Source organism: Malus sylvestris, chromosome 16, assembly GCF_916048215.2.
Source record: "Malus sylvestris chromosome 16, drMalSylv7.2, whole genome shotgun sequence".
Lineage (NCBI taxonomy): Eukaryota > Viridiplantae > Streptophyta > Magnoliopsida > Rosales > Rosaceae > Malus > Malus sylvestris.
In genome coordinates, this window is record NC_062275.1 from 4454448 (window position 1) to 4477573 (window position 23126).

General features: G+C 40.6%; 5 protein-coding genes and 1 pseudogene across 6 annotated transcripts; 3 read left to right on the forward strand and 3 right to left on the reverse strand.

Moving 5' to 3' along the window:
* Positions 1 to 2003: 2003 nt before the first annotated feature.
* LOC126606425 (uncharacterized) lies at positions 2004 to 2767 on the reverse strand. Its single transcript, XM_050273816.1, has 2 exons — positions 2394 to 2767; positions 2004 to 2076 (listed from the first exon to the last, which is right to left on the reverse strand). The coding sequence occupies exons 1-2, from the start codon at positions 2737 to 2739 to the stop codon at positions 2033 to 2035; spliced, it is 390 nt and encodes a 129-aa protein (XP_050129773.1). The 5' UTR covers positions 2740 to 2767; the 3' UTR covers positions 2004 to 2032.
* Positions 2768 to 6370: 3603 nt separating this feature from the next.
* Positions 6371 to 10626, forward strand: LOC126607810 (galactoside 2-alpha-L-fucosyltransferase-like; annotated as a pseudogene).
* A 744-nt stretch (positions 10627 to 11370) lies between these two features.
* LOC126607274 (galactoside 2-alpha-L-fucosyltransferase-like) lies at positions 11371 to 13621 on the forward strand. The gene is made up of 2 exons (XM_050274808.1): positions 11371 to 11863; positions 12072 to 13621. The coding sequence occupies exons 1-2, from the start codon at positions 11578 to 11580 to the stop codon at positions 13544 to 13546; spliced, it is 1761 nt and encodes a 586-aa protein (XP_050130765.1). The 5' UTR covers positions 11371 to 11577; the 3' UTR covers positions 13547 to 13621.
* A 489-nt stretch (positions 13622 to 14110) lies between these two features.
* On the reverse strand, positions 14111 to 15745 carry LOC126607294 (uncharacterized). Of its 2 annotated transcripts, none has more exons than XM_050274839.1 (3): positions 15584 to 15745; positions 15096 to 15509; positions 14111 to 14449 (listed from the first exon to the last, which is right to left on the reverse strand). In XM_050274839.1, the coding sequence occupies exons 2-3, from the start codon at positions 15479 to 15481 to the stop codon at positions 14407 to 14409; spliced, it is 429 nt and encodes a 142-aa protein (XP_050130796.1). In that variant the 5' UTR covers positions 15482 to 15509; positions 15584 to 15745; the 3' UTR covers positions 14111 to 14406. The 2 variants fall into 2 exon arrangements, with proteins under 2 accessions (XP_050130796.1, XP_050130797.1); XM_050274840.1 differs by having other exon boundaries at positions 15096 to 15499; positions 15584 to 15741.
* Positions 15746 to 16870: 1125 nt separating this feature from the next.
* Positions 16871 to 18649, forward strand: LOC126607277 (uncharacterized). The gene has a single exon (XM_050274811.1). The coding sequence runs from the start codon at positions 17047 to 17049 to the stop codon at positions 18496 to 18498; it is 1452 nt and encodes a 483-aa protein (XP_050130768.1). The 5' UTR covers positions 16871 to 17046; the 3' UTR covers positions 18499 to 18649.
* Positions 18650 to 20232: 1583 nt separating this feature from the next.
* Positions 20233 to 22479, reverse strand: LOC126607281 (transcription factor MYB16-like). Its single transcript, XM_050274821.1, has 3 exons — positions 22253 to 22479; positions 21964 to 22093; positions 20233 to 21353 (listed from the first exon to the last, which is right to left on the reverse strand). The coding sequence occupies exons 1-3, from the start codon at positions 22383 to 22385 to the stop codon at positions 20453 to 20455; spliced, it is 1164 nt and encodes a 387-aa protein (XP_050130778.1). The 5' UTR covers positions 22386 to 22479; the 3' UTR covers positions 20233 to 20452.
* Positions 22480 to 23126: the final 647 nt, after the last annotated feature.

The window sequence follows — 23126 nt, forward strand, 5'->3', positions numbered from 1 at the left end:
TTAATGCGAAACTGATGATGAAGGGATTGTTTTAAACGTTGAATAGCCTCATGATTGTTCCCTGTAATGATCATGTCATCAACATAGATGAGAACCACTGTAATGGAATGCGCAGTAGTGCAGGTGAACAATGAGTAGTCTGCAGTTGATTGTTTGAACCCCACGAGTTGAATGGCTTGAGAAAATTTTGAAAACCATTGGCGGGAAGCCTGCTTCAAGCCATAGAGGGATTTATGGAGTCGACAAACCAAGTTCTCCCCCTGTCGACGAAGTCCAGGTGGTGGAGACATGAAAACTTCTTCGTCCAAATCACCATGGAGAAAAGCATTCTGGACATCGAGCTGGTGGAGGGGCCAGTGGCGTTGAGCTGCCACGGCTAATAAACAACGAACAGTGGTAAGTTTGGCCACCGGTGCAAATGTGTCAGAATAGTCGAGGCCTTCAATTTGCGAGTAACCTTTGGCAACCAAACGCGCTTTATAGCGCTCTATGGAGCCATCAGAGCGATGTTTGATCTTGTAAACCCACTTGCTGCCGATAGCACGTTTTCCAGGAGGCAGGGAAGTGAGTGTCCAGGTATGGTTTTGTTCAAGTGCAGCAAGTTCAGACTGCATGGCAGCTTGCCAATGAGGATCAAGGTGGGCCTGGGCAAAAGAAGTAGGTTCGACGCTACGAGTGATGGTATTGATAAACACTTGGTGAGATGGTGATAAATGAGAAGAAGAGAGATAATGAGAGAGTGGATAGTGAGTACCTGACCGCGAAGATGACGTGGACTTGGAAGGCGACGTGGTGACCTGTGAACAGTCATAATCCTTCAATAAGACAGAAGGTTGCTTGGGGCGGAGGCCGCGACCAAGGGCAGGTGGTGGTGAGATAGAGTGGACTGGACGTGGAGAAGGAAGAGGGGATGGGGGCGACACAGGTGATTGTGGCGACACAGGTGAAGGAAGAAAAACGGTTGGACTAGAGATGGTGGAAGAGGAGGATTCTTGTGAAAAAATGGAAGAATCTGAGATGGTGTCGGTGAGAGGAAGAGGGACGACGGGCACAACTTCATCAGGTTGGGTGTCGGGAGGATGATGAGCAAAAGGAAAGATGTGTTCATGAAAAACCACATCACGACTAGTAAAAAATTGATGAGTGTGGAGATTGTAGAGACGATACCCCTTTTGTCCAGAAGGATAACCAACAAAGAGACATTTGTGAGCCCTGACATCAAACTTGTGCTTAGGGGAGGTGTGTGTAGCATAGCAAAGACACCCAAAAACCCGTAAGTGCATATAAGTGGATGGGCGTTTGTTGAGCATTTCATAGGGTGTTTTTTTTTGATAAAACGATGGTGGGTGTGCGATTGATGAGATAAGTGGCAGTGAGAAGACTTTCTCCCCAAAATTTGAGGGGAAGATTTGCTTGAAAACGAAGTGCACGACCTACATTAAGGAGGTGCCGATGTTTACGCTCCACCACCCCATTTTGTTGCGGTGTGTGTGGACAAGTATGTTGGAAAACAGTTCCTGAGTTGGCAAAGAATGAACGCAGGGATAGGAATTCTGCGCCATTATCAGTGCGTACTTGTTTAACTTGACGCTGAAATTGAGTGTTGACATAAGCAAAAAACAGCTTGATTTTCTCTTGTGTTTCAGATTTTAAATTCATGAGAAAAAGCCAAGTAAATCGGGAGTAATCGTCAACAATAGTTAAGAAGTATCTAGCACCTGATGAAGAGGGCAAACGATGCGGACCCCAAATATCACAATGTATTAACTCGAAAGGTTGTAGACTAGAAGTAGAACTTAAGGGAAAAGGTAACCTTGTTTGTTTGGCTACTGGACAGACATCACAATGAGAATCAAAATTAAAAGAAATATCAGGGATTGAACTAGATAAAACACGGGCTGGACCAGTGGAAAGATGTCCAAGGCGTTGGTGCCAGACGTTGGATGGTTCGGATGCAGAAGCAGCAACAACCCCAAGCTTATTCTGTCGAAGGGAGAAGTCTTCTTGGACTGAGACTAGGTAATACAGGCCATCACGCTCCTTCCCCAATCCAATCATCTTCTTCGTTGCCAAATCCTGTAAGAGACAAAAAGTGGGGAAGAAAATGATCAAACAATTTAATTCCCGAGTAGCTTTGCTAACTGACATCAGGTTAACTCGAAAACCAGGGACACAAAGAACATCTTTTAGGTCTAAATTTGGAGTGATTTTGATTGAACCAAGACAAGAAATTTGTGCTTGTGACCCATTTGGTAGATTGACGGAGGAAGAATGTGGGCTCCTTTTGTCGTTTAAATTGAAAGAAGAAGAGATGTGATCTGTAGCACCACTGTCAATAATCCAAGAATCTGGATTGCTTGTGGAAAAAGAATAGCATCGTGCATTAGGTATACCTGCTGTATTAGCAAAAACCTGGTTTTTACTATCACCACGAAGAATAGCTTTGATTTGGTTGATCTCGTCCACTGTGAATTTCAAGTCAACAGGTTCTTTGGTAGTGCTTGACTTGGCTTCTTCTTTGTGGGCATTATTGGCTGCTGCGCGCCTGGTTTTGTTTAGAGGCTTTACGTCCTTCCCGTGAAACTTGTGGCCAGGAGGAAAGCCATGAAGATAGAAACAGTAATCAACTGTATGAGTATTTCCATCACAGTAAGTACAATGAAAATCCTTACCAGTGTTTGTCTTGCCACCATTGTTCGGCTTGCGAGACCTATTCCAGGTGGTCTTGGATACGTGCATGGCATGTGTAGTGTTACTTTCACCACCTTCTGCCACCTCTCTTTGTTTTTCTTCTTGTAAAGTCAAAGAATGTACCTTACGAATGTTTGGTAGTGGCTGCATTAAGAGGATTTGTCCACGAACAGCCGAATAAGAGTCATCCAGTCCCATGAGGAATTGAATAACTTGTTCCTGTTGTTCTCTTTCATTGATCGCTTTCATCGTTCCACATGTGCAGGCTGGAATTGTATTGTAGGACGCTAGTTCATCCCAAAGTCCTTTGAGTTTAGTATAGTATGCCGATATGGACCGTTGACGCTGTCGATATTCAATGATCTCTCTTTTAATTTGAAAAATGCGAGAAACATTTCCTTGCGAGAAACGTTCCTTCAAATCCTCCCATATCTCAGAAGGTGAATCCGTGTATAGGACGCTGCTCATCAAATCATTACCAACAGAACTAACGACCCACGAGAGAACCATATCATTGCACCGTTTCCAAAGGAAATATTTGGCGTCGGTTTTTGGCGGGGCTTCTATCGAACCATCCACAAAACCGAGCTTGTTCTTGGCGCTGAGGCTGATTGTCATTGCACGACTCCATGTGGAATAATTGTCACCATCTAGTGGTTTGGAAACAAGGTGTAGACTCGGGTGATCCGAGTGATGGATGTAGAATGGATCAGTGATGTCCATTGTTGTTGTGAGTTGTGGTTTGTGTTTAGGAGTTTCTTCGTTACTCATGATGAATAACGAGATTGGGCGGAAGTGTTTCAGGCACCAGGAAGGTGCTCTGATACCATATGAAGTTGGAATTTAAAGAATGCTCTTATTATTCAATCTTGCTTAAACTAAAACAGCTAACATATATATATACATACAATGCAATCACGCATGCAATAATTAAATGTAAAAGGGAATGGGCATCCTTGCTGCCCATGATGTAACTGACACGTCCATGTTGTGCATCCACCATGTGCAAACCCTTTCTGACAAGGATTATAGTATCCTCATGCTGCTGTCCAAACTGTCCAGGAATGTGCATCCACATGCTACATTCCTGCTATCCACCTTGTACAGATTGAGTGATTTCTGCTCCTTTAACAAAAATGTCATCCATGCTATGTCGATATCATAGAGCAAAAATGGACAGTGAACGAAGTTTACGGTTAAGAGACAAGGAAGTAGGTTATTAGGTTGCAAATGTAGGGGGTAAAGTGATACTTTCTTGATAATTCAGGGGGAATTTTTACTATTAAGCCTTAACCTGTTAAACCCCACCCCCATATTTTCATCCTATTTCTATTTTCCCCCTAGAATATATTTGTTACCTATCAATTTAGTCCCTTATTCTCTTTTAATCCTAACCCTTGATCTAGAAAGGCTATTGATCTTAAACTGCCATGTGGCAGCTCTCAGATCCCTCTTTCCTTTCATCTCTGCCCGAAACACATCTCAGAATCTCACAGCTCTCTTTCTTTCGGTTTCTTCTCTCTCTTTCTCACTCTCTAAGCTCCGAGAGCTTCTCTCTAACTTTCACCTCATTTCCTTCACAAATCAAACCCCAAAAACCATATATTTGGAATCCTTGAGACCTAACGAACTCAATGGTACCCTTGCATGCGCCATCTGAGCACCGTGGGTTTTTCTACCATTGAAGCCGAGAGCTTCAAAGCTCTAAAACTCGAACCTAGGTAAAGATTGTGTTCCTTCTTCAAATTTCTGGGTTATGCTTGTTGGTTTTATGACAAAACTCAAGGGTTTTGATCTCAGTTTTTCTCTGTGTCAATAATCTAGCTCTGACGATGAACTCCGACGAGTTCGAGGTCCATCTCTTCCCAAAACCTGCTGCAGTGCGTCTAGGTGAGTTCTTAGGTATATTTGTGAAGTTTTAGAACCCTTTATTCAAGCCCTAACCCTTGCCATCCCTTGTGCATGCATGTCCGGTTCCGACGACGAACTCCGGCGAGTTCGTGAGTGTGTGTTTGTGCAGTGTGTACGTGGTGCAGGTGTGTGGGTGTGTGTGCGTGAACTGTGTGTGTGTGTGCAAGTATGCTGTGCGTGTGTGTGTTTACATATGTATATATATATAGGAGAAATTAGGTTCACATCCTTCTTTTTACTATTTCATTGATTAAAATCCTATTCATTTTCAATTTTTGATCAAGGTCCTTGGGTATTAATAACATCATTAATTATTTGAATAATAAAATATTTTTGTTTTTAAATAAAAATGTTAAAATTAGTATATTTATATTTATGGTTAAAATTTTTATCATATATTTTTATTGTTAGTTTGTACCTATTTTTAATTTGTACCCATATATTAGTTTCTTTTTGTGCCCATATTTTTTAAAGTTTTATTTGTGTTTGTACCCATGTATATACCGTCACGTGACATTGTATATTTAATCAATGATAGAAAAATTACATATGGTATACTTATGTTTTATGCCTAAACTTTGTATCATATATTTATATATTTAGTTTGTACCCACTTTTAATTTGCAACATTTTTTTTTAAATTTGTACCCATGTATTAATTTCTTTTAGTGCCTATATTTTTTAAAAATTCATTTGTACTCATAATTTTTTAATCTTTTATATGTACCCTAATTTATTTATAATGTACCCATTCTTCTTTATTAATGTACCACTTTGTTATATGTGAAATGTACCAATTTTTTTGTAAAATGTACCAATTTTTTTAACACTATGGATACATTCTTTTTCCATTTATTATTTCTTATTTTTACGTAGTTTTTATCCATTTATTCAATCAAAATGTTTGAATTTTTTTATTGTAACCGTTTATAATAGTATTATAATGAGGGATTTTAAATTTATAGGATTATAAATCTCATAAAATATCAAACAATTAATGTCAAAACTGTAAAAATATTAATATTAATTGTAATATAATGAGGTGTACAAAGTCAAGGGACTTTGATCAAACTTTGAATACCATTAAGGTTTTAATCAAAGAATGTTAAGGATTAGGGACCGCATCCAAAGTATCCCATATATATATATGCATGTGTGTGTGTGCAAGTATACTGTGCGTGTGTGTGTGTGTGTTTATATATGTATATATATATATATATATATATATATATATATATATATATATATGTGTGCATGTGTGGGTGCAGCGCATGCTAATGCATGCTGTGTGTGTGCGCGTGTTTATATATGTATTTATATATTATGCAAATATGTGTGTGCAGTGCATGCTTATGCATACCGTGTGTGTGTGTGTGTGTGTGTTCATATATGTATATGTATATGCAAGTGTGTGCGCGCATGCGTGGGAGTGTGTGTGTGTGTGCTGGTGTGTAAGTATATGTATGTGTGTCCGTGTGTGAGTGTGTGTGTAGGTGTGAGTGTGTGTGTATGTAGGTTTGGGCCCGAGCCCAAACCACCCTTTTACCCTAAACCCTTAGGACCCAAAACCGAATAGGTCCTAACGTTATTTAACTTAAACTTAAACCTTAATCCGGATCCAAACCCAAGACCCATTTCCATTCCCTAAAATTCTATCTTTTGGGTAGTTTACTAAATTGTACATTTTCGTGCTTAGGTGAAGTTGCTAGTGGAGACTTCCTTAATCTTTTTCCGCACAATTCTGCTGCTTCGAAGTATCTGTGAGTGGACCACCTTCAAAAATTGCATGTTTTATTTATAGAATTGCATATATAAATAGCATGCCTTACAGATTGATTGATTTGAGGAATACTTTACAGGAAGCATGATAATTTGATGATGATTGATTATATATATATTTTGAACTATTTTCATTATATTGTATTTTCTATAGAACCCTCATTCTGGTAGACTATCTGATTGATGACGATAGGATGCTAAGAATGTGTTTCAAATGATTGTCGAACACCTCTTCGTAGTATAGAGGATCGATGAATTTATGCTACGAAGTTGTATTTTAGAGATGAATTATGTTTTGTGCGTACCTAGTGAACACTATGCCGCCTGGGGCGAGGATCTGGTGTTGGCATTGAGGCCGGGAGAAATAATCCCTAGCGAAAGGCTGAGGGACACGGAGACAGGCATTGGGCCGGGAGGGAGATATCTCTGGCTACGGGCACAGAGACTGAGGTGCAGGCATTGGGCCGGGAGTATTATTATTCAGTGCACTCACTAGCAGCACAACTTGTATTATGCTTCCTGATATGATTGCTGAGATAATTTTTGATATGATTTTCTGAGATTGATTTGCAGAAAGATATATGAATTGTTTTATGGCATGCTAAAGGTTTCTGAAAAGCTTATCACTTATTATTCTAGTAGTTTTCATAATTAAACTGTGGGGGTTAGTATGTTCATAACTGTTTTCGTACTACGTATGTATATAAACTTGGTCCACTCACCTTTGTTTTGCGCCCCCATTCAGGTCTTAGAAACGAGGCATAGAATCCCGACATTAAGGTACTTCCGCAGCGGCATCTTCGAGTCCTCTCAAGGTAGGACCCACTCCTTTGTTCATTCAATCTTATCTTAATTTTTGTTAGTGACTAGGTTTAGCTGTATGCTCTGAACACGTTCCTAAATTGTTAATTCATTGTTTTTTTTTAATTCATAACCCGTATTTATTTCTTATTTCTAGCTTTTGTATCAATTAATGGCTTTCGTCACCCTCGGGTGTCGGCTAGCACGTGCCTATCCTGGTATTCGGGTAATATCAGGGTCGGGGCGTGTCATAACCAAACTCTAAACCTTACTTAGGCCTCAATTTTATATATATGCCTCTCACTTTCTTACTATCTTCAATTGCTATGTGCAGATTATGATTTTTCTAACCATACCCACATGCCCGAAGATAAGCTACAAGATGGACTAATTGCTCCTGGATTTGATGAAGCGTCTTGCTTGAGCAGATACCAATCCAATTTACACAGAAAATTTCACCCCAAATCCATCTTCTCATCTCCTCTCCAGACTGAGAAGTTATGAACATCTCCACAAGAAATGTGGGCCCCACACCAAACCCTACAACAAAACCTTAGAACAACTCAAGTCCAGCAGTAACCCTAGCAGCACTAGCGCTGATAGTTCAGCAGAGTGCAAGTATGTGGTTTGGATATCTTACAGTGGCTCGGGGAACAAGATACTGACCAAGTCCTCCGCCTTCCTCTATGCCCTCTCACTAACAGAGTTCTTCTTGTCGACCCTGGAACGGACATGGCTGACCTCTTCTATGAGCCCTTCCCTGAAAATTCATGGCTGTTGCCTAATGACTTCCCTGTTAAAGATCGATTTGATCAGAAATCTCCTCATTGCTACGGGAACATTTTGAAATCGGAGAACAACAAGATCGCGAACGCTTCACCATCATTGTTGTATCTTCATCTGGCTCATGATTATGGTGATCAAGATAAGCTCTTTTTCTGCGATGAAGAACAAAGTCTGATCGAGAAAGTTCCTTGGCCGATTATGAGAACAGATAACTACTTTGTTCCCTCGCTTTTCTTGATGCCCTCTTTTGAGCAAGAACTCGAAAAGCTTGGTAGGTATCTTTTCCACCCTTCAAATCATGTGTGGGGGATGATCACAAGGTACTACCAAGCTTACTTAGCAAAGGCAGATGAGAGGATTGGGATTCAAGTTCGAACTTTCGAGCCGGGGCCTAGTCCCTTTCCGCATGTTATGAACCAAATTTATGCGTGTGTTTTCAAGGAGAAACTGCTGCCTCTGGTAGAAAGGAAGAAACCAATAATCGACGCAGCTCCATCAGGGATGCCGAAACAGAAGTCGGTTTTATTTACTTCTTTGACCTCAGGGTACTCTGAGAATGTGAGGAACATGTACTGGGAAAATCCAACTGTGAACGGGGACATAATAGGGGTTTTCCAACCTAGCCATGAAGAGCAACAGCATACGGATGAGACTCTACACGACCGGAAAGCTTGGGCAGAGATGTATCTGCTCAGTCTGTGTGAAGTGTTGGTAACAAGTGCACGGTCAACTTTCGGGTACGTGGCTCAAGGTATTGGAAATCTGAAACCATGGATTCTGTACAAGCCGGAGAATCGGACGACCCCGGATCCGCTTGCGGTCCGGTCAGGTCAAAGGAGCCTTTGCTTTCATGATCCCCATTTTATGACTGCAAGGCAAAGAAAGAAGTTGATATGGGTGGAAAATTTAATAATATTATTATTATATTAAATTTATTAATTGAATGATAATTTGAAGTGGAGTTTTTGGTAAAAAGATATGTCTACTTAAATGAATAGTCACACGTTTTTCAAAAATGTATCTCATATTCTATAAATAGGAAGCCCTCTGTATCACCAAAAGAACTTTTATTGTTTTACATAATCATACATAGAGTACTAAATATTAGAGAGTCACATTTAGTCCATATGAGAGAGTTTTCAACACAATCGTAATTCATGGAGCCTTGTGATTTGGAGTGCTACTATTACAAGGACATGATCGTCGTATCTTTGAGACATGCGCCGATCAACCATGAGCACCGTAGTGAAGCGTAAACTTGTACAAAGTGTCCAACACTTGACTCGATCGTATTTTCTAGGTTTTTCTAATTCATTATATCATGTTGTTTGGGCCCAAAATATTAGTTTGGGCCAAGTATAGAATCATTCTCGGCCCGGAAGGCCTTGCGACAAGGGTGCCATGGATCGTTCAGTACGTGGGCCTCCAAACCTAGGACGGCTAGGTCATGACGCAAGACAAGTCGAGGCTTGGTGCAATAAGGAGTCTCGGCAGGATTAATAACCCGAAAGCGAATCTGGCTCAATTAAGGACGAGGTTCACAGTTATAGTGAAAATAGGACTGGTCGAGTTGGTGTTTGATCAGGAGAAGAAGACCTACTCCGAGTAGGGTTTTGACTCGACTTTAAAGGTATCCAGTGCTATAAATAGAGGAGGTTGTGCAACAAATAAAGCCTCCAATTCAACACACAACTGCCCTGCGCAAACTCTCTCAACAACTTTGAGATTTTGTTTTCTCTTTTCGCTGACACATCTTCCGTTGGCATCAACAGCACTGTGAAAGCAACCGGTGATATCTTAAGTCGGCATAGATAGCTCTGTCGCCGTAGAATCAGTCGATCTCGCAGCATTTTCTGTTGGCATCAACAGCACTGCGGCGAGGACGGTTGGTTACCTATCCAAGTCTCGGTCGAGAAGGATTTCCGAATCCTTATTGATTGAGGTCATCTCATTAGCTTTCTCGGCGAAGTGAGGTGTTACAGTTTACTGAGCTCGGCGCATTGCACGCCGAGTTATTTTATGATTGGATGCTCTCAAGTGGGATTTAGAGTTCGGCATTTAGACGGTCGAACCACGTGCACTGTTAAGACTTATATTCGCTTTGAGTATTTGTGCCCCTACACTTTGGTGTCGATTCGGCGTGAGTTTACTTTGACGAATAACATCACTGTGACCGAATCCGACGACGGCGATTCGTGAACTTTGTAAGAATAGTAACCTTGTCTTCAGGTTCGAGAACCCAAGAGGCCGAGACGTGTTCCTTTCTCGGCCGCAATCGCAAGACGCATAAGTCAGCCGCGCACCCAACGCAACATCAACCAATTTACTTCTTGGCAGAGCTCGGCCGACGAGTTGGCACGCCCTGCATTCACCAAAGGACGTAGTTAGCTTATAGATTACTCGGCCTGCGCGCCACGTAGGCTTGGTAGTTTTTAGGGTCAACACATGTTCATTTAACATTGATTACTCATGTACATGCATTATTATAATATATAATTGTATGAATTGTTTCTTGATTTTCTATGTGATTTATTATAACAATTAGACACTATTTTTCCAACTGCAATTGTGCGTGATGTGCGACACTGTGAGGATGTGGTATGGGGACTTAAGATAGTTGATGGTCATGAATCTAATGATCGGTTCGTAGCTGTCTGATGCGAAACAGTCAAAGTTTCCATCAAGAATCGTATAAATTAAAGTTACCTCAAGATTCCAAGAACACGTGTTTCGTCCGGCTGCGCACGGAGCTTCATCGCGTTCTTTGACCATACGAAGGTCTTAGAGAAGCCCATATTCCTGACGATCATATTCTAGAAGACTTGTTATATAGTCTTTTTTTTTAATATTTTTTTTTTAAATAATCATTGAGATTACATATTTCTACAGATGATGACGCTCTGCATAGTTGAATGTTATTATCAATTGAACACTTGAAGTACAAGTCTTTTAGGGATGAGAGACTTTGTGGTATCGAAGAATTTAAATTCAATTGTTAAAAATATTGTTGAGAGTATGAAACATGCATTTAGAAAATAAAATTTCTTTGCATGTGCTTATAACTAGTTGGATCAGTTCTACATTATTGTATGTAGTCCAATATCTTATCGGATAAATTGTTGTGTTTTTACCTTCCGTTCCGTCTCGAGTTCGAAATTTTCCATTCTCTAAATTCCGATTTATCAAGGACAATGACTAACCTGTTATTGTCCCTAACCCGGTGTCCATATTTCGATGGCCTCACGTAATTAGTTCCATTATCGGTAGACTTTAGTTTTTGTTAAATATTTGGCGTAAACTTACTTTTCTTGGTCACATTAAGAAAGTTCAACTTGTATTAAATAATAATAATAAATTTCAACCAAAACAACCCCCCGTATCCGGCTGCCACGTTTGGACTGTTGAAGACGAAACGAAAACGAAACCCGCTCATTTCTACGACCTTAACCACCAACCCGAAACAATTACAGAGACTCTTCCCACTTCCCAGAATCCCAGTCCACCTCCCTCTCTCTCTCTCTCTGCGTATCTGCACTCATTTAATGAAAAATAAACCTTGAGAGATAACCATGGCATGCTCGAATCCAATCGAGATATCATAATTTATGAATGGATCTGAGAGAATCCAACAGCAGGAGGCGACTTTCACCTCAACCGAACCCCGCAGGTCGTAACAAACTTGTCTCCGCCGCTCGGGTCGCCCCGTCGAAATCCAGGCTGATTAGTCCGATGAATTTGACCAAGATATTGGCTGCTCTTTTGGTCTCCCTCCCGGTTCTCGTCACCCTCTCTCTCGTTCTTAGAAACCCATCTCCCGATCGCATCAAAAGCTTTGCTGACGCCAGAATTATCGAAAGACTTGTAACAAATGACGCATCATCGTCGTCCAGCTCAGGTAACATATTCAAGATTCGATACTGTTCAAACAGCCTTACTTTTTGTTTGGTTACCGAGAAAAACGCAGGGAAGTACAACAATGAACTTCATACGTTGAATTCCCAATTTTAGCTTTTCTGCATGCATGATTGGTAATTTGGTTCTGGTGTGGTATTGGACTACGATCAAAATCTGATCTTTCTAATTATTTGGGTCTGATTTTACAGAAGATGGTTTCTCAGATCATACCCACATGCCCAAAGACAAGCTACATGATGGACTAATTGTTCCTGGATTTGATGAAGCCTCTTGCTTGAGCAGATATCAATCCAATTTATACAGAAAAATTTCACCCCACAAACCATCTTCTCATCTTCTCTCCAGACTGAGAAGTTATGAAGATCTGCACAAGAAGTGTGGACCCCACACCAAATCCTACAACAAAACCCTAGAACAGCTCAAGTCCGGTAGCCCTAGCACTGGCGTTGACAGTTCAGAAGAGTGCAAGTATGTGGTTTGGATATCGTACAGTGGCTTGGGGAACAAGATACTGACCATATCTTCTGCTTTCCTCTATGCCCTGCTCACAAACAGAGTCCTTCTTGTCGACCCCGGAAAGGACATGGCCGACCTCTTCTGCGAGCCCTTCCCTGAAAACTCATGGCTGTTGCCTGATGACTTCCCTGTTAAAGACCGATTCAATGCATTTGATCAGAAATCCCCTCATTGCTACGGGAATATTTTGAAATCGGAGAATAACAAGATCGCAAACGCTTCGCCATCATTTTTGTATCTTCATCTGGCCCATGATTATGATGAACAAGATAAGCTCTTTTTCTGCGATGATGAACAAAGTCTGATCGAGAAAGTTCCTTGGCTGTTTATGAGAACAGATAACTACTTTGTTCCCTCGCTTTTCTTGATGCCATCTTTCGAGCAAGAACTCGAAAAGCTTTTCCCCGAAAAGGAAACTGTTTTCCACCACTTGGGTAGGTATCTTTTCCACCCTTCAAATCATGTATGGGGATTGATCACAAGGTACTACCAAGCTTACTTGGCAAGGGCAGATGAGAGGATTGGGATTCAAGTTCGAACTTTCGAGGCAGGGCCTAGCCCTCTTCGGCATGTGATGAACCAAATCTATGCATGTGCTTTCAAGGAGAAATTGCTGCCTCGGGTGGAAAGGAAGAAACCAATCGTCACATCTTCACCAGGGAAGCCGAAACTGAAGTCGGTTTTAATTACTTCTTTGACCTCAGGGTATTCTGAGGATGTGAGGAACATGTACTGGGAACATCCGACTGTGAATGGGGACACAATCGGGGTTTTCCAGCCAAGTCACGAAGGGCATCAGCAGACGGATAAGAATCTGCACGACCAAAAAGCTTGGGCTGAAATGTACCTGCTTAGTTTGTGTGATGTGCTGGTCACAAGCGCATGGTCGACTTTTGGGTACGTGGCTCAAGGTCTTGGAGGTCTTAAACCGTGGATCCTGTACAAGCCGGAGAATAAGATGACGCCGGATCCACCTTGCGGTCAAGTTATGTCGATGGAGCCGTGCTTCCATGCTCCACCGTTTTATGACTGCAAGGCGAAGAAAGGAGTAGATACGGGCGCACTTGTGCCTCATGTGAGGCATTGTGAGGATATGAGCTGGGGACTCAAGCTAGTTGATAGTCACGAATCTCATGATCAGTTGTAGTTGTTTTTCTTAAATGTAATGCGAGATAGTAATTTATTTGTACACGATTGTTGATATAGTCAATTTTTTCCTTCAGGTCCCTTTCTTTTGAAAAAAATATCAAAGAAAATCCTCGGCGAATCTGTGAGTGCGTATCAAACTACAGTCTAGATAGTACAACTGGAGGAAAATTACTTGGACAACCATTGTCTGCCCCCTCCTGTTTTGTGTGATCCCGGTTAAACTACGTCAACATTTTATATTGTTTTTTTATAAAGATAATAAGACAAAAATGAATAGTAATATAAAATGTTGACGTGGCTTAACAGTGACCACACAAATAAAAGGGCACGGAAAGTGAAAGGGCAAACAATCCTTGTCCAAATTACTAACCCAATCGCAAGCATGATCATACTTACGTCATAAATTGGCAAATTCATAGCTCCTATTAGGACATGGTTTTCAATGCTCCCCGACTTTATTAAACTTCTGCGTATTGAAAATCGATCAATGTTACCATAAACATGTTTTTCTGTTCGGCATCACAACGGAGTTCTTTTACTAGCAATTCTACCAAAAAGAAAGTTACCATAAACATGTTTCTCAATCATATAACTAAACTGGAATTCTTCGTTCGCCTTGATGGAAAAATATATCAATATTATTAAACAAAGATGCTCACAGAGAGAGAGAGAGAGAGAGAGAGAGAGAGAGAGAGAGAGAGAGAGAGAGAGAGAGAGAGAGAGAGAGAGAGAGAGAGAGAGTAAGCATTCATCACTCGTTAAACATAACGCCCACAACATCAAAGCAGCATAACTAGAAAACTCATACATATGGCCAAAGCTGCAGACCTGCTCCATCAGAAAACCAAAGGTCTTTACTTAATTCTTTCTGCCTTCGCACAAGATAATGTGGTAACCATGCCTGCACAAGTATCCAAACAAGAACGAAATATGAGCCAACCGTGTCGCTAAACTCGGCACATGTATAATATCACAGTTCAAACATTATGGCATCTTAAAGCATCTAATCCAAAAGCAAAATGAAGGGATTGGGCAAGGCTCATACTGGCAATGGAACACTAGATCGACAGTCGAACGGGCAATAAAGGGACACTAAAACGTGTTTCGTTGCATGTTTAGTGCCGATGAGTGAAAAGGTTTCATTTTTGTTTTATGAATTGCGAACAGTTCTATTTGTGCATATTTTCCAATACTATAACATCTTAGATATTGATAAATATGAAATGAGTGATAAGAAGTGCAGCCAACCTCAATCAACAAGCAATCTGATGTGGCCTAAAACATGGGATTATTGGCTATAAGCCTATAATCAAAGAAAAACTAATGAAAAGGTCTTGAAAACTTTGAGTTTTGAATGATAAGGACAAAATAAAGAGTAAATGAATGTGGTTTTTCGTTAAAGTGAACAGTACTGGTGTTTTTCGTTAAAGTTCCCTATAATCAATGTATTCCAATCCAATCCAGCCTAATCCAGGAGTAATCTAACCAATCGGCCAAAAGGGGTAGCACATAAAAAACAGAAAGATTGAAACTTTGAAAACACATACGTTGATTTGAAGGGCGCACTGGTTGCCCCAATTGGAGTAGCGAAAGCAACATCCTGAAAAGGGCCTGCCATCTTCCCGCGAGGGAACCACCCAAGATCCCCGCCTTTCTTCCCCGACGGGCACTCGGAGTACTCCGCCGCTAGTTTTGCGAACTCCGGCGGAGGGACTTTGTCGCCGTTTTCGAGCCAGCCGTCCTGCAGCTTCTTGTAGGCTTCGTTGATTTTGCCTTGCTTCTCACAAAGTATGTGCCTTGCTTTCACATAAGTGCAGGTGCCGAGCCCGTCCGCGGCCTTCCCGGATTTACCCTTTCCTTTGGCGCCACCGTCTTCGCTGCCGCCCGCCACCTTTCCCTTCCCCTTTCCTCCTCCCTTCGCGTCCTTCCCCATGTCTTCGACTAATTTACCCTGAAAATTACTGTTTAACCAAAATTAACATACAAATTAACAAAACCCATAAATATATATAACGAATTAAATCTTAATTCTCACCGATTGGAGGTCGGAGTGTTCTTCTGGGTTTTGGGTTTCAGTTCAACTGTGACTGAGGATATATGCTCTCCCTTGGTGCCTGCCAAAGCGACGGCCTGTACTTTGAGATTTTTGGTGGCTAAAGAAAGAGAGGTGATTGATTAGGAATTTACCCTCCGATTTCGTGACATATTAACAATTTGCCCCTTTTAGTTTGGACCTGATAAGAGGACCCTGTTTCTGTTCGTTAATGGGCCCATGTTTTGTTTGTTTTATTGTAGTGGGCCTCAGAGTATTTGGGATAGACAACGCCTTTGTTAGAAATGTATGATTTATCAAGAGAATAAAGCTTTCATCTTTTCGTCTCATCAGCTGGTTGATCCAATTATTCAATATCGATTGAGAATTTCTTTTTTAGTAATATGTTAGTTCATTTTTGTATCATAAATACTTAAGTAATATTAATGTCTTTCAGTAAAAATTAAGTGACATAGTATAATGTGACATTATTTTATCGATTGGGGGAATTTTTTTTTATCAAAGTTGGAAGAACACCTTGCTCGTTGTTTCGAACCGATCGTTGTGATCATGTAAACAAAAAGTGATCCTTGAGATATGCTTGCGGAAAAGGAGTCAAAAAGATTGCTCCATGATATACCTTCCTTAACCACGGTGGAAGAACATCTTGCTTTTTTGAACTTCTTTTTATGTAAATATATTTAATAAATATTGGATTTGTGAACATATATGAGTTCCATTATATAAGAAGGACGCACTATTAGATTTGATATTAATTATTGAGATTAAAACAATAAAACCAAGCCTTATTTATTAGTCATCATTGATATCAAATCTAACAATGAGTTACCATAGATTTTATATTTCTTGGTCACCATATAAGAGAGAATGATCAAACTAGCATCCCCTATAAGAGGTCGCACTTGGTGCGATGGCAAGTGTCTTCGCCCATGAGCGGTAGGTCTCGGGTTCGAGACTTGGGAGCAGCCTCTCCATAAAATGGGGGTAAGGCTAGCCGACATTCACCTCTCCCAGACCCTGCGTAAAAACGGGAGCCTTGTGCACTGGGTACGACCTTTTTGAAGTAGGATTTCATCTCTTTCAAATTTCTCTATTCTCCTCTCTCCTTATATTTAAACAGTCACAATTATCCGATGCCAACATCTTGTACTGACTTCTTTAGACTTGAGAAGAAATTATACTTCTTCAATTTCAATGTTTCTGTGAGGAAGATCTCTGAAAGATAAAGATGATTCTTCACTTTACACTTTCACTGTGAGTCTGCGACTCTATGTACTTAAACTTTAAACCTAACTTCTCTGCCTCACCCTCTCTCTGACCCAGGTCTCCCCTCTCTCTTGTGAACTCAGAGCCTCTCAATTTTGGCAACGTGTTATCACTTGATTGGTCACACCTGATACATCACCCAATATAATATCTCAGAGCTCCTTCTTCTGCGAGCAGCCATGGATGCCGCAGCAGCTTCTGCTACAACAATGAAAGCCGTTAACTTCCTAGGAACTCCGGTCACCCAAAGAATTACTACCCCGACTACCTTAACCTCTTCGATTCCTAACTGTAACACGAAAATTCACTCTCTTTATCTCCCAAACTCCAACCCCAGAAACAGAGCTATTCCTCTGCTCCCTCGCTGCTCCACAAAGCCTGGCACCGACACCACCGACAACGAAAACCCACAAAATTCGACCGTTGAACCCAATTTAGATTCAAACCCCACGAACCCATCAACACCCTCTTGGAAAGATGCAATCTTTTCTCCTATACCACCATCAATTTCTTCTTCTGTCACCAAAGGATTGGTATTCGATTTGGGTTTGGAAGGTTCGTGGGACAGCGCAGAAGTCGGGTCACCAGTTGTGAAGAGGTTTCTGGGTGATGAGGAAGAGAGATGGTACATGTGGTACTATGGCAGTTCGAATTCGGAGGGTTCGGATTCGATTGGGTTAGCAGTTTCGAGCAATGGGGTTCATTGGGAAAGAGGCGGAGGAGCAGTTCAGTCGAGCCAGGACGTGGGAGCGGTGATCAATTGCGGGAAAGATTGGTGGGCGTTTGACACCCAGAGCATTAGGCCCTCTGAGGTGGTGGTCATGTCCAGCTCAAAGGTCAGAGCTTCCAGCGCTGTTTACTGGCTCTATTACACTGGCTACAGCGCTGAGGAGGCAGAGATTTCTTCCGATCGTCGCAATTTGGAACTGGATTTGGAGAACCCGGAAAGGATGAAGAATGGTGCGAATGCCAGGAAGATTTTGAAGTCTTTGCCTGGACTGGCAATTAGTCAGGATGGGAGGCATTGGGCAAGGATTGAAGGGGAGCATCACAGCGGGGCGCTTTTCGATGTGGGACTGCAGGAAGAGTGGGATTCTTCATTTGTTGCAGCTCCTCATGTTGTTTATCATGAGAGTGGTGATCTTAGAATGTATTACCATTCATTTAATTTGGAAAATGGGGTTTATTCAATTGGGATTGCAAGATCAAGGGATGGGATTAAGTGGGTAAAGTTGGGGAAAATAATCGGGGGAGGAAGAAGTGGAGGGTTTGATGAGATGGGAGCAATGAATCCATGTGTGGTGAGGAACAAGAAAGATGGGGATTATTTGATGGCATACGAAGGTGTTTGTGCAGATGGAGGGAGGGGGATTGGATTGGCTGTGTCCAAAGATGGTTTGAAGGACTGGACAAAGATTGGAGATGGGGTGGTACTAGGGGCATCTGAGGAATGTGGGTGGGATAACAAAGGGGTTGGATCTCCATGTTTGGTTCAGATGGATGGGGAAGAAGATGAGTGGAGGTTGTATTATAGAGGTGTTGGGGATGGGGGGAGGAGTGGGATTGGGATGGCAGTTTCAGAAGGGAGTGATGTTAGAAGGTTTAGAAGATGGGCAGGTTTCCATTTGTGAGATTTGTATGTGTTCATTGAAATTTGAATATGTTGTTTCTCATTTGGGTGTGGATTTTTATCATTGTTTGTGAGTTTGTAATTGCAAGGTTCACACACCTTGAATATGACTGCTATTTGCACTAAATCAAACCAAATCATTGGTACATAAAGGATAGGTTTAATGAGCATAAGCTATGAAGTTTATACTAAATTTTAAGTTTGTCTAGACCTGTTTTTAGAAGGGCTAATAACGCTTTCAGATAATTAAAAATCAATCGTTAAAAATATTTAAAAGTGGTTTTCTAGAGAATATTTGGATTTTTAATCAAACTTTTATTCTACTTCTGATAAACACTTTATGGTTCAAACGTACCCTTAGGATTGGATGAATTGGGTAACTCGTTTATATTCATATTGAATTAGATGGACTAATCAAGAATGAACTTATCCTATTCAATTGCATGACTAATCCTTCTCAATTGAAAGTTTGTCTCCATTTTTTTCTTTCAAATACTTTTGAATGTAGTGAGTTGTAATCTAAAGGAATCCAGTTCCAAGTAAGTGACATGATTCTGCAAAGGAGTTCCTAAATTTGAAATCCAAACACAACATATTCAAATGCCAAGGTCAAGCCCTATCACAGTGATGGAGAGGAATGTTGCCCTTTGCACTACATATTGGATTTGAACCCTATCAACTCTCTAATTTAACATATAATCTAACAACTTGTTTGATAAAAAAAAAAATAATAATAAATTATAAAACACACGCACACACACACAAGCCTTATCACATTGATGGAGAGGAATGTTGCTCTTTGCACTACAGATTGGATTTGAACTCTATTGACTCTCTAATTTAACATCTAATCTAACAACTCGTTTGATAAAAAAATAAAAAAATAAAAAAACAAACACACACTAATACACACACACACCAAGGTCAAGGCCTATCTTTTAAGTTGTCTTCAGTCCAAGCCCGAATATAGATAGAAAGGTTCACGCCCCAAGTAGTGAATTAAAGTTGGGCCTAAGGGCTGGTTTGGTATTGCTGTGCTTTGAAAAAAAATCGATGTGAGAATAAGCGGCTGTGCTGTGAGAATAAACGGCTGTGAAATAAATCAGCAGAGTGTTTGGTAAATTTTTTTGTAAAAGTGCTTTTGGAAAAAAAAAGCAATCTGATAGTGTGTCTTTTCATTAAAGGAGCACTGTAGCTCCGTGTGCTTTGAAAAAAACCAGTTTTCCAAAGCTGCAAATAGCAGCTTCAGCTTTTTCCTTTGATTTCAGCTTATTCTCACAGCAGCTTCCAAAATAAGCCCTTTTTTTTTAGTTTACCAAACACCTAAAACCCTCACAGCTTTTTTTCATGGGTGCTTTTTTTTAAGCACCTCACTCCCAAACCACCCCTAACTCTTACCTGATGGTTTGACGAGGGATTTAGAGAAAGGAACACAATGATATACTTTGGATTTGGGAAGGCTGAAGTCCAAATGCTTCCATCTTCTCCAACATGTTTACAAAACTTTTGGCATTAAAAAGGGGGGTAATGCTAGGGAGACTAAAATTGTAGATAAAATTTAATAAACTAAATGACATGCAAGTTGATAATTGAATTATTACTTAAGTATTGATAAACATGCTCATTCATATTGGTGACACATAATTTAGTTTGCAAATTTTGTCTCTCTAGCATTACCCTAAAAAGAACAACACTACATTATGTAGTTTTTGTTATCCATACATACATTATCTAGTCACGAAATAATTTTTGTAGTATGACATGATAAAGTTGTAAATGATTTTGTTTCTTGCATAATCAACAAACAAACTCATAGAACATTGTTATCTTCTGGTTGATCAAATAACTTGTTACTTAAAACTAAAGGCAACAACTCCTTATTACACTTAATTATATTAGTCGCTAATCATCAACCCTCCGATCCCTAACAGTTACCTTACCTAGACTCTAAAAAGTCAAAACACAGGCGATCCAGACGGTGAAGTATAAACCAAATCGAGTAAACTGTTCCAGTAACTCCTGTTCTCTTCAAACCCGTCACCGCCGCATCCATTGCCGCCGACGCCATTTTCGGAGATATGTCCTCCCAGAGACGCGTTCTGCTGATGATCCTCTGAGTTGTAAACCAAAACATCCGTGAAATCCTCCATGATCATACTTGAAAGCCCAGTTGGCACAATCACATTCTCCTCCTCATCAATACTACCTGACCTATAATTGTGCGCAAACCATGCAGCACTAGCATCCGTATAGCCATAGGTAACATTATCATTGTCCTGCAACAACCCGGACTCGCATGGAACAATATTGTTTATGTTTTGCATAGGAGGAGGATTAAACGCGTTATTAACGTACGGGAAGTTCAACGTGGACGTCGGAGATTCAAGGTCGTCCACGGCAGTCATAGAACCACCTGAAAACACCATACTGTTAACGTTGTCTCTAATTGTTGACTTTGTAGTCAACGACCAAGCCCCTTGCCATGCTTTCAGCACATCCAGATACGGAAGCGCCGGCGGGGCCTTGCTGACGTGTACTACATGGTGAGCAGGGTTGGGGGAGCTGCTGATCATGAGGTGGTGTTGGAGAGGGTTAGCGTTGGTGAAGCCAAGCTTGGATTCCTTGCCCAGTCTGGCCTCGGCTTCGAGCCTGGCGCTCTCCCACTGAGCCATGTGGCTTATGTTGGCTGTGTCTCTCGCAAGGCCGCTGCCAGAGCCGAGACCCTCGTGGTGCTTCGGTTTGTGAGTCATCGGGTCTATGCCCATCTTGGTTAGTCTCTTCTTGAGATGTGTGTTCCAGTAGTTTTTGATCTCGTTGTCTGTCCTCTTCGGCAAATGGGTTGCTATAGCTGACCACCTGAGATCAGTGAAGTAATTATTGAGTACATATCTAACAAATTACATACTAATTGTCTTTTTCATGGCTTAACATATAAATAATTAGCTGAATCAGTAATTAATAAAGAAGAAGATAAAGGAGAATATTAGTACTATATATACACGAACACATGTATCTATACACACTTAGCTAGGGTTCTATTGTTTCAACGATGTATAAAACTGGAGGGGAGAGAGAGAGAGAGAGAGAGAGAGAGAGGTGAGCATTTGGGAAGAACGTATAGTAATTAGCTCACTGCACTTAAACTCTACTTGTATATATCATAGCTCTTTCCTTCAGCTGGCTCCGCCCTATCTATTCATCTCTTTTTTCAAATGGATATTTAGGGATCTCTTGTTCATAGATCTTGAAACCAGATCAATATCCATTTCTCAATATATCTATCTATCGATAGAAAGATATAGATCTCTTCTATCTGGCCATATCTAAATATGGAAGAACCAACACTTAAAGGCGTACTGACGGAATACGTGATTCAGTACTACAGTACTGTTGGAGTGAATGATAACATCTAATCTAGTCATGATCACTGTATAAACTACAAATTAGATATTAAAGTTAAATTTACCTATTTCCGAGAAGAGCATGGAGCTGAATGATGGTCTGCTCTTCTTGCAAACTGAACTTCCCTCTTTTGATATCGGGCCTCAGGTAATTAGTCCACCTCAGTCGACAGCTCTTCCCACATCTTTGGAGCCCTATTTTACATCACAAAACCACCCAAAATTAACACGGACGTGCATGAAATTAAAAAGGAATTATCTCCTGCAAGCATGTCTGACTTATAACCTTTTCTTTTGTTATTTACTCTTAAGACAAGTTAATGAAGTTTAGTGTGGAGGATTATTGTACATCACCTGCTTTTGCTGGCAAAGCTCGCCAGCTTCCATGGCCATGCTCTTCGATGTAAGTCAAGAGCTTTTGGTCTTCTTCTGGAGTCCACGGTCCCTTTTTCAAACCCACCTTTTCGCAGCATGGAGACCTCCCCATTTAATTTGAAACCCTAGCTAGCTAGGTAGCTCTAAGCCTGTAAGGCAAGGATATATGATCTCTCAAAGCTTAATTTGGCCTAGAAAAATGTTGGAAAACCAGATAGGGTGATGCCAATATATACATAAACGATACATAAAGAACTAAATAGTATGTGGGGACATGTGGCGTCCATCCACTGGTTTGTTTTTGCACTTCAAATAGTAGGTGGGGTTTCAATTTAACTCTCATTAGCATTAGCACCCCATATATGATTGTGCATGGTACAATTACTCATACGATTTGTATCCTTGCGTGCTCCCCGCTCGACACCTTTTTTTATCTTAATGATATGGTGGGAGTTAATCACAATTACTCGTAAACTTATCATAAAACTGACTAATTAAATTTCTTAGACATCTATCACGGCGATGACTACTTGTATTTTGTCTTATAATATAAAGGATGCGGTTGTGAAATTTGAGTTTATCATTCAGTATATTAATCGATATATATAATATATACTTGTATATATTAGCATTTGAGTTTAGGAATGTCCTTACATAATATTTAGGGCTTTTTTATTGCAAGAAATTTTTTTGGTATTTTTTTATACAAGCAATTTTGGGAGAGGGCATAAGAACTCAGGACCTCAAGCGCATGAACGGAGCCAATGAAGGCTCATTGGGGCAGATGCTCCACACAAGTAATTCATTGTTAAGTTGCAGACTGCAATTATATACGTACACTTGTTATATTTGA